The following is a 13,201-nucleotide window of genomic DNA, read 5'->3' on the forward strand; positions in this document are numbered from 1 at the left end:
TTTTCTCTTTTCTCTACATGTTTTATTCATGAGAGTGAACAAAGCAATCAGAGGAGGAAATCTCCCAAGCGGAAGGTTCATGTGTGTTTGAAAGTCTTTGGCTTGATCCCTTCTCAGACATTTTACTCCTGGGCTGCTGCCCCAGTGTGTCAGATATGCATCAATCCACACCTTTGACATCAGGTGTGGGGCATCAAAGTGTCGCCCCTGCACTGTTCCCTCAGCTTTAGCAGAATCTTTGCAAATTAACCTGCAAAAAACACAAAAATGGTGAGAGTGGCGCAGCTCGGTCTTGTGGCGTGACTGTAGCAGCAGGGTCCTCACATGTCTTTCTAGGATCAAAACAAAGCAATAGACTTTGGGGAACCAGGCTGACTCTCCCCTGAGTCATCCGGGGGATTCTTTTTTCTATCATTTTCTAGCTTGTTTACACCCGGAGAATGATTCCTGCTGTGTTTGCAAACCTTAGCGAAACCTAAAATGCTTTATCTATGGAATCTCTCTTTATACAATTCCTCTTTCTCTTCCTTAAATCCTTTTTCTGTCAGCTGTGTTACCATTTTGTATCATTTGTTGCCAGTGTTTTCCATGAAGCCCTTCTTTAGCCACTGGAAAACAATTTCTGGTTAAGGGACAACATCCGTCATGGAGATAAGATGCTGTTCCATAAGTGTATCTAAGGGTTCTGTGCTGGTGATGGTGTTCTCTTGTGGTGTGTTAAACTGCTGTAGGGGTTACTGAGGTAGAACAATGTTCTACTTCACATCACTGGTTAGTAGATTAGACATGCAAAATTTCAGGGCCATGGGAATGAAAACAAACAGGCTGGACCTGGTTGCACTGGCCATTTCCTCACACTTTCCCCACCCCGTGATCCACTCGCCTCTTTATGAGTGTTGGTTCAGCCAGCTGGGTGGGCAGTACTTAATTTTAAAGGTCAGAATTGCAGATGAGACCCACAGATGTGCTGCGTCTGCTTGGCTACAGTTTGATTAAAGCCTGCAAACTGGATTTTGTTTTTTCCCCTTTCGGGTGAAATGTTCAGTCTCCCCGTCCATATGCTTTATAGATGGGCATCTGGCATGAAGATCATTTCCTGTTCCTTCCTCAGAGCCTTCTGGGACAGTTTCTTTTTGGCAAAATATTGAAATAAATATCCACAACTAATAGTGATACCTGTTTGACACCAAGTGCTTGATGTTCCTTCACAGTATATATGTTATAGTTTATAAATATATACTGCAGATGTGACATGACAATGTTAAGGTTTAGTAATTGATTGTGCTCTTACTGCCTGTTGGTCGTTACTTTATCTTACACTGACCTGTAATGATGTTTGGCCGTGGCTTTTAAATGGCATAGATCTAAAATGTTGTCAGACCCCCACCTAGTGGCAGTTCCTTCACATATGTATCAGGACGGCTCAACGGTTTCTTCATGGCTTGTGTGGATTTTTTTCAGGATGGAAAGAAGAAATTTGATAAGGAGACAGAAAAATACTACTCCACACTTGAGAGACACCTGAGCCTGTCATCCAGAAAGAAGGAAGCGTACCTGCAGGAGGTAAAGCACAAACTATTTTCTACTCTCCAGGATTCCTTTGAATAATGCTGTTATTGTTGGCTTAGCGTCTCCTTTTTTAAAAAAAAATTGCTCGTACAATGGCTGCTCCTTTTTTCTGCACACAGTTTCCTGGCAGTGATGTAAGCATTAACTCCACGTGCGCGCCCACTATGACCCCCGTCTTTGGTGTTGCACTGACCCTGGTGTGTTTGCTCATTCTCAGGCCGACACACAGATTGATAAGGAGAGGCAGCTCTTCTATGACGCATCCCTGGAGTACGTTTTCAAAATACAAGAAGTGCAAGAAAAAAAGAAGTTTGAGTTTGTTGAGCCCGTAAGCGAGGTCTTACTTTTACATTTACATTTGTCGATATGAAGTTAGAGGCAGACTCTAAACAGGAAATAAGCATGCTGTAAATGTCTGCTGTCTTAAGTGACCTCAGGTTAAAATGAAATATCTTTTAATGTTCAGCTAGTCTGAACGTCACCTGCGTCACTTTGCAGTATTTTCTAAGAATAAAAATGTCCTCAGGAGGAATCTGGGAGGTAATATCAGAGAAAATGTAACTGCAAATTAAAGGCCCCAAATTAGCTGCTACTACTGCAGTACTGCACAGCTCTGTGGGTGCCAAGTGTCTTGTATCAAGACAGAACAGCTGTTAGCCATAAAACAGCACCGTCTTTGTGTGGTTTCGTGGCTGACACGTTATATTTTCTGTATAAGGATGTGAATCTCTCTTTTAAATCTTCAAACTTATGTTCACTTTACACGTTCCCAGATTTTGTGTGTTTTTAGCAGTTTAGCGTAGATATGCTACCATGAACCATGACAGTGAGAGGGAAACTCCTCAGTGGTTCGTAATGCTGTACACTGCTCTGTAGCATCATGGCTAATGATTGGATGACCCTGTCACTATTGCTAGAATAATGAGTGTAGCTATAGAATTACTGACTATAGCTTGTATCAAATGTGGAATGTGCTCCATCTTTATAACATTTTAATAACTCTCTTTATTGTTAAAGACCATTTTTCTTTATGTCTCACCGATGTGACTTTTTTTTTTTCTCCAGCTCCTGGCCTTTCTTCAAGGCTTATTTACGTTCTATCACGAAGGATACGAACTAGCTCATGAGTTTGAACCTTACAAGCAGCAGCTGCAGTTCAACCTACAGAACGTAAGTCCCAGCACTTCTGTCTGAATGGCTGCTACTTTAGGCCACGTGATGCTATTGTACCTAAAAGAACCTTAGAGCATGGCGCTAAATCACAATTGCTTCTGTGTCCCTTCTTTCTGTCACCACGACCTCGGCGCTTACAGCCTGAAGAACCAAATTTTGTCTTTGACCTTAAATGTCAGCACCACTGCTGTGATCATTTATACTCCAACACTGACCTTGGATGCAAAGCCTCTAACAGTAGACGGTGAGGTCATCTTAGCTGCTCTTCCAGGGAAAATGAAAGTGTCTTAATTTGACCACTTTGCCTGGACAAAGAGAATTTCTTGGAACCAAAAGTCATGCTCTCTCTTATTTAGTAAAATTCACATCGATGATGTGTCTAGGAAAGGTGTGAGTAATACAGGAGAAAAGGGTTCTGGATGAGAATATTCCCTTTAACTTCCGTTGTTCAAGTCCTGTCTTGTCTTTGTAGCGACACACAGCACCCAAATGAAACGTGCGCAGGCCACTTGTTTCAGTCTTCATGTGCTGGAGGGAGGAAAAGCTTGCTTCTTTAATGCAAATCCAATCCTGCCCCGCTCTCTCTGCACAGACACGGAACAATTTTGTGAGCACTAAGCAGGAAGTGGAGAAGCTAATGAAGAGGATACGCTCTGCAGACCAGGACTATAAACCTCCAGGACAGTGGACGATGGAAGGCTTCCTTTATGTCCAAGAGAAACGTGAGTGGTTGTGGCCTGGCTCCCAGCAAGACATTTACATCACTTATGAATGCATGCTTTCTACATCTATCTCCATAAAGATGTCTCATGTTCCCCCAGAGCTCTGTGGAGAGATCCTCTCACACCGAGCTCATAATTCATGGTGTTTATCCATTCCCTTTGATGTGCTTTCAAACAGGAAGGGAGAGCCCCAAATGGTAGATTTATTATAGCGAGAATGGATACGTTTGGATACGTTCACTCTTTAATTAAGGATGTATTCCCACAATTTCAGAGGAAAAGGCTGTAGCCGTCTGCTGTTTCCTGTTTGTTTGTCAGGTCCTCTAGGGTGCACTTGGACCCGTCACTACTGCACGTATGACAAAGGCAGCAACACGTTCACCATGAGCAACACTGACACCAAGTCTGCAGCCAAACAGGTAACTCAGTTTCAGTGCCTCTTTTAGGTCGGCTGGAAGGGAAAGTGAAAGGTGTCAAAATGAGGAACTAAAAAGAACCACTGTTTGAGTGGAAAACATGGCAAACAAAGTCGCGTCAAGGCATCTAAAAATGGGTCAATTTACTGACTGACGTCTATGATGGCTTCTAATCTTAATAAACCTGTTGATTGGGTTTATGTGTGCCGACACTTGTGATCATTTCAGAATGGTGTCGTTCTCAACCAACCAGAGATTTTCAAGCTCAAGTCCTGCATTCGAAGGAAAACCGATTCCATCGACAAGCGTTTCTGCTTCGATATCGAAGTGGTGGAGAGGTCTGTGTCCGTCTCTGTCTGCTTTGCATTTTCGCAGAAACTTTCTCAGAACTCATATTGACTGAAAACAGATCTATTTTGTGAAATCTAACACTGGTTTGAGTGTTTTTGTTCTTGTTTACGATTATTATTCATTTTACATCATAAATGATGTACAAACACATATGTTGCTATCTAGTTTGTATAGATGTTATTTACGATCATTTTTTTACATTAAATGTGTCCAGATGTTAATCCATATAATAATAGAAGCAGTCCGCATCACAAGAGCTGCTCAGACTGGATTAACCCTCGACGATCCTCTGGTCGCCAGTGTTGGATGTTTTCAGCTCTGTTTGTGTCCTGCATGTCTCTCCTGTTGTCTCCCTCCCTCCCGATCTTGTTGTTTTGCCTTCAACAAACAGAATTGTCCTGTTTTTGAACCCATCCCATCTTTTCTCTGTGTCCATGTCGATGTAGAAATGACATCTGTCGTGGAACTCTTTTCAGGCCGCTTCGGTTTTTCTGTAAAGTCCGGTATGTGAACTGGCCAACGCTTCCTTCGCAGAACACTTGCATGTGCTGCATGTGCGCTGCTAATCAGAGCCTTCACATCGCTTCAAATTCAGTGCTGATACTGTTGCTGTCTTACTGCTTCACTAAATAATCTAGTTTGTCTGGGTTATTATGGGCTAAGGACAGAAAGACTTTTATTCATACTAGCTTTTGATTCTAACAATATGTCAGTTTTTGTTATTCAGAGGTTGGCTCACAACACTTTGTTGTAATTGGGGGTTAATCATAATTTAGCTCCACAGGAAATTGCTCGAGTGATTTGAAGTAGCATGGGAGGATAGAAAGTATTGCCTTGTATGACTCTAGGTCACATGGGTCATGCTGCGACTTGCACGTTAGCAGGACCAGGTACTTTTGGTGAGTATGTCTTAAGATGGACAGTAATTCTCAGAGTTTTTATACATATCATTTTACAGCTAAAGCTGTAAATCACCCTTAAATTGTCAGGATGTTGAGCAATGCGAGGTGCTTGTGTTTTACCCAGATTTTGCTTGAAATTCTGTCTCTACTAAAGAAAAATTGAAAGAATTGTCCAATTTTAATCTCCCTGCTTAAAACATCCAAAGATTTTTTTGGGTGTATCGTGGGCTAAAAGAGGTACTTTGGAGAGAACCCAAATCTACATCATTGAACTCATCCAAGCTCATCTTTTTTTTTTTATCCATTTTCTTGAGATATTTTTTAAACCTCTACATGAAATTCTGTCTGCTTATCAAGGCAACCCAGTGGATTTAACTTGATTGTTTGATTTCTGTAGCGTGCAACACGGATGAAACGGGTGCGTGCATGTTGGGTGCAAAAATGATGACTGAAATATCAAACACAGAAATTAATCGGGAGCGGAATGTGAAGCACCGAGCCAGCCAAGGGCACAGTGTGAAGTCAAGCATTTGCACTTGAGCTATTTTAGGCACACTAGTCCTTTTATAGTGGTCTCATCCAATGTAAACATGGTCTGTCCTGGGGCCCTACGGCAATGAGATCAGACTGAGACCAGCTTCCCCCCCCCCCCTTGAACTCATTCCAGGCATGGTGTAATGACACTGCAGGCGCTGTCAGAGTCTAATAGAAGATTGTGGCTGGAGGCCATGGATGGCAAGGAGCCGGTGAGGAATCTTACCTGGTTTATTTTGTGCTCACTGATATTTGGCAAGAATTTCAGCTTATCGTTTATTAAATTTAATTAGAATTTCTTTAAATTCTCTCTAGATTTACAACCTTCCAGCTATCTTAAGTAAAAAGGAGGAAAGTAAGTGCCGTTTTTTTTAAAAAATATGTTCATGTACTGAAATGTACCTTCCTGAGTAAAACAGGGAATAAAATACATCACACACACGTATAAAGCACACTTTTTTTACCTACCGCCACCTCTGTTCATTAACACAATTACTTGACATACACCCACAGCTGACATCGGCAGCCTTCCAGCACAATTGATGTATCTTATTAGAGTGAGCAGAAACATAGGGGAGAGCTTATTATCCCTGCATGGTTAAGCAATGGTAATTCACGTGTCAGCCGTGTTCTCATCTTGTATTACCAGCATTTCTCAATGAGGCCGGCTTTAACTTTGTGAGGAGATGCATCAACCTAGTGGAAGTGAGAGGTGAGGCATCATCTTACGCATTGTCACTTTCTTCTGACTTCTTTTAGAAGGAAAGAAGCATTAAGGTCAAGTACATGTGTAATGCTTTTTATTAATACTTATCATTACCTTTTAATGGCTACAAAGGGATAAATACAATGGGGCTCTACAGAATTGGAGGGGTCAACTCTAAAGTACAGAAGCTGATGACCACGGTGTTTTGTAAGTATGTTTTGTGTCAGTAGTCAGGTACTATCTTATCTAGGTTATCCTTTGTAATGTTTTTTTGTATTTGTTTTTAATATATATGCTGCATTTAATTTCACTTCTATAAACCTTTTTAGCAGGCAATAGATATGGACTTTCAAAATGCATAAATGCCCTTTTTTGTTGTTAAATGCCCTTTTCTGATTACTGTCTAAGATTAATTTTAATCAAATAAATATGCCTCTGTATCTTAAGGTCAGAGGTCCCCCTGGTGGTGAGACAGTGTAGGAGCATTTTTAACAAAATTACCTACTGGTATTCATAAACTAAAATATCTGCATCATCTATTGAAATCATCCATACATATTTTATTCCAATGTCTTCTTCTACAAGACCTAAAATCAGGCAAACTCTCAAAATGTAGTGCTTTGTGTTTCATTGGTTTGTTTTTCTACCTGGACACATCGTTTGTATTTAGTAAAATGCATTTTCAATAGCTTCCAAGGCTCCCGTGGATATGGACCTGAACGCAGAGATGTGGGACAACAAAACCATTACCAGTGGTCTGAAAAACTACTTCAGGTCAGCTCACCTTACCAGTTATATGTCTTCTCTGAAAGCAATAATGTCCATGATGCTTGAGACACATCGATTCCACAGTAGATAAGCCTCGGGCCCTGGTGTTAAAACTAGATACAGTGTTGTCAATGACTTTCTTTTTTTATCAGATGTCTATCTGAGCCTCTAATGACTTTCAAGCTCCACAAAGATTTTATCATGGCTGTCAGTAAGTTGATCTCATCTTTATCAAAGAGATATTTTGCCAAAAGATTTCTAAAGACTCATGTTCAAGTACATTAGTAATGAGTGATGGAGGTAAAATCAATAGTGAAGTGCGCACATTGTAGTTTATTGTGATAATTATAATTGATTAAATCTAGCAACTATTTGTCTCTACATCATGTCTAAATTTGTCTCCTTAACTTAAAATATCTTACGTAAGACTCTGTATTGTTGTAGATTGATAATAATTGGCTTATTTCTATTAGTCTTGATGCAATAAAATAATAACCAGCTGATTCACAATAGTATGAGCTTTTTTGTCATATTTACATCATTGTTTCTTTAGAATCAGATGACCAGAATTACAGGGTTTGTGCTGTCCATGCTTTGGTTCACAAGCTGCCTGAAAGGAATAAGGAGATGCTGGAACTCCTAATACAACACCTTGTTACGTATGTGTCCCTTTAATGATTCGGTAATGCGTCGGCTCCTATCCTTCAGTCAGAAACACTGATTGCAGTAATGTCTTATGGTCACCCCCCCACACACACACACACACACACACAGGGTTTCCACACAAAGCCAGCTCAACCTGATGACCGTGTCCAACCTGGGTGTCATCTTCGGGCCCACGCTGATGCGCTCACAGGAGGAAACTGTGGCAGCCATGATGAACATCAAATTCCAGAACATCGTGGTTGAAATACTCATCGAGAACTTTAACAAGGTTGCTTGTTTTTTTGTGTTTCTGAAAGTGTTCTTTTTCTTTATACAGCGACTTTTTTTATATATAAGAAGTTTGTTTTGCCAGTGAGTAACCAAGCTGCGGAGTATTTTGTTTTGTGGCGTTAACTTGTGCTCTTTCTGAACTCTAGATATTTCACCAGCCTCCAGATGCAAATGTTCCTCTTCCACAGCCTCAGAGCCGACCAGACTCTCGCAGGAACCGGGCCATCTGTCTGTCCACAGGGCCCAGGAAACCGCGCAGCCTCTACACCCCAACTCTGTGCCTTGCAGATGCAGAAAGTAAGTACCAAAGCGATGTTTATCACCACATGTCATTCTACCATAATTTCCCTGAATCTGTTGGTAAGTATTGGCCATCTGCACACGTCATGATACATTTCATCCGCATTTTTTTTCTTTCCTGTAGCTGATAAAAAGATTGGGTTTAATGAAGGCCTTGCTTATGTGTATTCTGGCCCCTGTATAGGTGACACTTTAAGCAGCAGTCCGTGCAGCACTCCCATGGGCAGCCTTGAGTCTTTGTCCTCCCACTCCTCTGAGCAGAATAACTCATCCAAAATGGCTCCCTCGGCTCAGGTCATGAACAAGTCTCTCTTCCACCAAACACCATCAAAGCTTTCCAATGGTTACAGAAGTGCTACAGGTATGAGCACCCTGGAGTCCAGTTCCAGGGAGGAAGCAGAGCGCACAGATGTGGAGTTAGAGGACAATTGCAGCCTGTCCTCCTTTAGTGTCACGCCCAGACTCTCTTCTGCTCCCAAGAAAGCCCCCCACTGCCGCAGTGACCTCAGTCTTGCCCTGATGCACCACCCAGATCCTCCCTCCATGAAATCACTGTATTTGTCTGAAGGTGAAGAAGTATTGCCTATTTAGACTTTGTCATGTAATCATTTAAATTGAATTATGTTACAACATTTACAAAAGTGATGTTATTATAATTAAACAGATTCTCTGTTGATCTCCTTCAGGGCCGATGAAATCTTCTGGCTCTGTCCACAGTCTGTCAACACTGGAGCCCAAAGTCGATTTAAAGCCAGAGCAGCCAGACCACCCAGCAAAGCAGCCGGTCCCTCATAGGTTGGAAACGTCATTTTACAATGGATACCAAAGACCTGGCTCAGTGTAAAGATTTTTAAAAAACAATTTCTTTTAACTCCATTTCAAAGCAACCCTGTTGTCCCATAATTTATGCTGATTTATATTTATTTCAGTCAGTCACCTCACCTCTTATTAGACCTCTTGCTTCTGTAAATAGTGTATTTTAGCACAGAGTTCTTGGTAAATGCAAAGAACTGAAAATAAAACCATAAAACGGCAGCTCTGGAGGGCCTACAAGTGGCCGATTTACACAGCAATTGACAGCAAAAGCGAATAATAGTTCCCAGAGGAAATAGACTGCCATATTCTGGACGTGTAAATGCTTTTGTAGTTGCGTAACTTCCATCTGCACATCAGTTGGAGTTTGGATTTACAGCTTTGATATTAATTCCTAGTAAAACGCTTCTCGTAGCTGATTGACAATTGGCATTTAGAATGCCAAAAAACAAATCTTTACTTAACTTTAAGCAAATGCATTAATGTTTACAGACCAATTGAAACAAGCCCCCTGAGTGAACCCTGCTCTCTCCGTGCTCTCTAACATCCGTATGTGTTGGGAGATTTATGTCTTTTCCGCTCTTGCTGGAGAGCTGGCTCTAATTACATTCTGCCTGCTCTGAGGTTGATGTGACCCAGCAACGGTCTTTCTCTCTGGAAAAATGACTTGTTTGACTTGTCATGTCTTAGAAGCCAGTCACCACGTCTCTCATTTAGTTCCTTTGTACAATACCCTCCCAGCTTGCCCCAGGCCCTGTAGTCTTTTGTAGTTTTACAGGGTCAAGTGCTGGATTATTTATTTTAATTTACTTTCCAACTGTGCCAAACCTTAATTGGCCTCAGGAAAAAGAGACCTGTATTTGGCTGGAAAAGGAAAGCTGAAAAGGGAAATATTTGATGTAGTATTTTTCGTGTTTATTTTCTGAAGAACCAACAAAATACGCCAATGATTTTACCTTGATCATTGGTTTGGAAAAGTTCTACAAAAATAGAGTTTTGCTGCTATATATTTTTGTTTGTCCTAGGGTTGCTGCCAGAGCCCACCGGTTTGAAAATGCCTCTACTGGTCAGTCCGCTGCACTCAAAAGGTGCCCAAAAACACAACAGCCTCCGTGACCATTCCACCCAATTAATTCCATCCTCATCTTCTGAAACTGCCCATGCCTTTGTTGACTTTTATTGTCTCTACAGAGATGCCAAGGCCATGTATTCCTGTGAGGCAGAGCACAGCCATGAGCTGAGCTTCCCCCAGGGGGCGCACTTTACAAATGGTAAGCAGAGAAAGTTTAATGTAACCGTTGAATAAGTACTATGCGCACCAACTGAAAGGTGCAGAGATGCCTGAAAAGTCACGCATGCCTGTGCACAGAGTACAAACAGTAATAACCTGATGATATGCAAGGTTATGAACTACTTTTTGCATTCAGCGTAACTCCATTATTGCGTCGCTAAAATCCACACAGCCCTCGCAATAGTTTAGTGCCTCTTGCCTTTTCCATTAAGTGAATTGGCCCACGACCAGTACAGACAGGTCACTGTAACCTAGTGATGGAAGACACCGTGCCTGTTCCTGTTAACGCAGCCAGCAGAGCCAGCAGCCAAATCCGGAAACATCAACAAGCTCCCTGCAGTACTAGCACACAGTTTATTATTGCTCTCTACAGTACTGCATTCTTTGACAGCTGTAGTCACCATATTTCTGCTCAGTTGATGCTGCTGATCATCTAAAACCAGTAGTTTTTGCTAAGCTCCTCAGCTAAAACTACCATGTTTATATTGTTCCTGGGTATACTGTATGTGTCATAAGGTTGATCTTTGTCTTACTGTCTTTTCTCCTGCAGTCTACGCTTCTGTTGAACCAGGCTGGCTCCAAGCAACATATGAGGGGAGAACAGGGTTAATCCCTGAGAATTATGTTGTCTTCCTCTAACTGCCCCATGGTATCCATGGAGATATACATCACCAGATATATATTAGTGGAGATGGTTTTAGTTATGCTGTGATCACACGTTATTTTATGCATTCTTGGTAAATATGATCTGTAACCGTGCAGCTAAGAGTAAAAATCCAATGGATATATATTTTTTTTTTTGGAAACCAACAGAAACTTGTTCACACGTTTATGCTTTAAATTTGTAGACGTGTTGCCTCTAGACTGCACCTAGTTTAAACCCATACAGACAATCATTGCAACACCAGAAATCAGGATTCCACCTTCGACTTTAAGAATTCTGAGCAGCAACATTTAATTAAAATAACAGGGGAAAAAACAAAGTGCGATATTTCAAGTCGACTGAAACCAAGCAAACATGTGGAATCAAAACACCTACCTCTCAAATGAAAGGTGATAAATAGTGATTATTCTTTGGAGCTTCTTGGAGTAACACCTCTTTTCTTATTCCAATTATATTAGTAGTTGTCAAAAAGAGTTTCAAAATCTAATCTAACGAGCACGATGTGTTTGTGCACATTATCTTGCATGTTTCTGTCCTTTGATTACTCGTCACCGACTGAACCGTGTCACTGCTGCACTTTGTGGTCAGCTACTGTATCGAGCATTTTGTGAAGTTGTTGATGAAAATCATAATTCTTTCTGTTAATTACTTTAAATAATGTTATTATACATATGATTCATGTAAAGGTCTGTTTTTAAAAAAAAAAAATGTTTTTTAATGTCCTTCAGCTTTAGGACACGTAAGTGTCGTCACTGGTGTACTTTTGATATCTATGCCTTTACACGCAGATTGTGTTATGACATCAATGGCTTTTATGTACAATTATGAAAGTGTCTTAACAGTTTAACCCCCCCCCCCCACACACACACACACACACACACACACGCACACACACACCATTATAGTTCAGTGGCATTTCTGAGAAAGGAAATCTAATCACCGTTCAGTTATTACAAACTGAAACAAAAAAAAAACTTTCTTCAGTGGTTCAAAGTTTGTGTGCTGGGAGGGTTCTGGGATCTTTACCAGTTCAGGCTGTTCCCGGCTATGTTCAGCTCTAAGAATGCAAGGTGACCTTGTTCAGGGAATAATCCTCCCCTACAGTCTATATTTGTAGGAGTAATCATACACACAGTCTGAAAATGGAACATTTTGCATTTATTTTTATACGGAAGGCTTGTTTGGTTGCAGTTACATGTCAAGCCTAAAGTCATGTCAATGCAATTTATTAGAAATAATGAATACAAAATTGTGAAGTCAATATCGGAAGTTGCAGTCAATCAACCATTGCTTGGTGAAGTACATTGTTTCTCGTTGTTACTGTGCCCTCACTTTTAGACTTTGGTTTATTTTTGTCTAAAAGCAAACCCTAGATTTAAACCAAAAACAAGGTTTACTCCTCTGATACAAAGTCTTTCCTATAGCTACATGAGAATTGAATTATATTGCACTTTATACTTCTACCAAGAAAGGGTTTTTGGCATTTTTCTTCACTTCTTTCCATTGAAGACACAATATATAAGATACAAAATAACATTTCCTTATTGGAATTATATGAATGTTTTTTTATACTTAAATATTTACTTTACTTTAATCTAGTCACCAACATCCATACCCAGTTTATAGGGCTGTCATTTCTTTGACAGTGGTGTATTTTTTTTCTATATGTTGACATTTAAAGCGAACAGTTTCTTTATGTGCTTATGTATTTAATTAAGACACAACCAACCAATCCTGCACATGTGGCTGTACACCTGAAATGAGTTTGATTAAATTAATTTCTCTTTACTGTGTACATAGAAAACAAACTCTTTTTTTTTTTTACATTAATATATGCTGATTGAAAAATTGCAAAAGAACCTTCATCAGAAAATATTTTGATGATTTGCTGTACTCACTTTATTCCATAAAGCTACCTAACCCATCTTCGTGTATAGATTTCCTCTTTTTCACTTGTGAAAAATAGAATATTTATCAAAATATGAGGTGTCATTTGAGAATTTTCTGACAGTTATTAATGGTCTACCACATCCACTCCATGCACGAAATGATGCTG

General features: G+C 40.4%; 1 protein-coding gene across 6 annotated transcripts in view; it reads left to right on the top strand.

Moving 5' to 3' along the window:
- arhgap42b (Rho GTPase activating protein 42b) overlaps nucleotides 1-13,070 on the top strand; it is a 34,219-nt gene extending 21,149 nt beyond the window's left edge. For 2 of the 6 annotated variants that reach the window (XM_011608629.2, XM_029843441.1), the window contains exons 5-25: nucleotides 1,462-1,563; nucleotides 1,787-1,897; nucleotides 2,635-2,739; nucleotides 3,335-3,464; nucleotides 3,783-3,883; nucleotides 4,109-4,218; nucleotides 4,678-4,734; nucleotides 5,801-5,879; nucleotides 5,983-6,022; nucleotides 6,317-6,379; nucleotides 6,506-6,580; nucleotides 7,063-7,147; nucleotides 7,294-7,352; nucleotides 7,695-7,800; nucleotides 7,916-8,075; nucleotides 8,224-8,374; nucleotides 8,550-8,945; nucleotides 9,064-9,217; nucleotides 10,216-10,278; nucleotides 10,382-10,461; nucleotides 11,032-13,070. In XM_011608629.2, coding sequence (XP_011606931.2) covers nucleotides 1,462-1,563; nucleotides 1,787-1,897; nucleotides 2,635-2,739; nucleotides 3,335-3,464; nucleotides 3,783-3,883; nucleotides 4,109-4,218; nucleotides 4,678-4,734; nucleotides 5,801-5,879; nucleotides 5,983-6,022; nucleotides 6,317-6,379; nucleotides 6,506-6,580; nucleotides 7,063-7,147; nucleotides 7,294-7,352; nucleotides 7,695-7,800; nucleotides 7,916-8,075; nucleotides 8,224-8,374; nucleotides 8,550-8,945; nucleotides 9,064-9,217; nucleotides 10,216-10,278; nucleotides 10,382-10,461; nucleotides 11,032-11,120 — 2,316 coding nt within the window. In that variant the 3' untranslated portion in view covers nucleotides 11,121-13,070. The remainder of the gene's footprint in view (nucleotides 1-1,461; nucleotides 1,564-1,786; nucleotides 1,898-2,634; nucleotides 2,740-3,334; nucleotides 3,465-3,782; nucleotides 3,884-4,108; nucleotides 4,219-4,677; nucleotides 4,735-5,800; nucleotides 5,880-5,982; nucleotides 6,023-6,316; nucleotides 6,380-6,505; nucleotides 6,581-7,062; nucleotides 7,148-7,293; nucleotides 7,353-7,694; nucleotides 7,801-7,915; nucleotides 8,076-8,223; nucleotides 8,375-8,549; nucleotides 8,946-9,063; nucleotides 9,218-10,215; nucleotides 10,279-10,381; nucleotides 10,462-11,031) is intronic. The other 4 variants (XM_011608632.2, XM_011608630.2, XM_011608633.2 and 1 more) reach the window with 4 other exon arrangements.
- The last annotated feature ends 131 nt before the right edge of the window (nucleotides 13,071-13,201 follow it).

The sequence above is a fragment of the Takifugu rubripes genome, chromosome 11 (genome assembly GCF_901000725.2).
Source record: "Takifugu rubripes chromosome 11, fTakRub1.2, whole genome shotgun sequence".
Classification (NCBI taxonomy): Eukaryota; Metazoa; Chordata; class Actinopteri; order Tetraodontiformes; family Tetraodontidae; genus Takifugu; species Takifugu rubripes.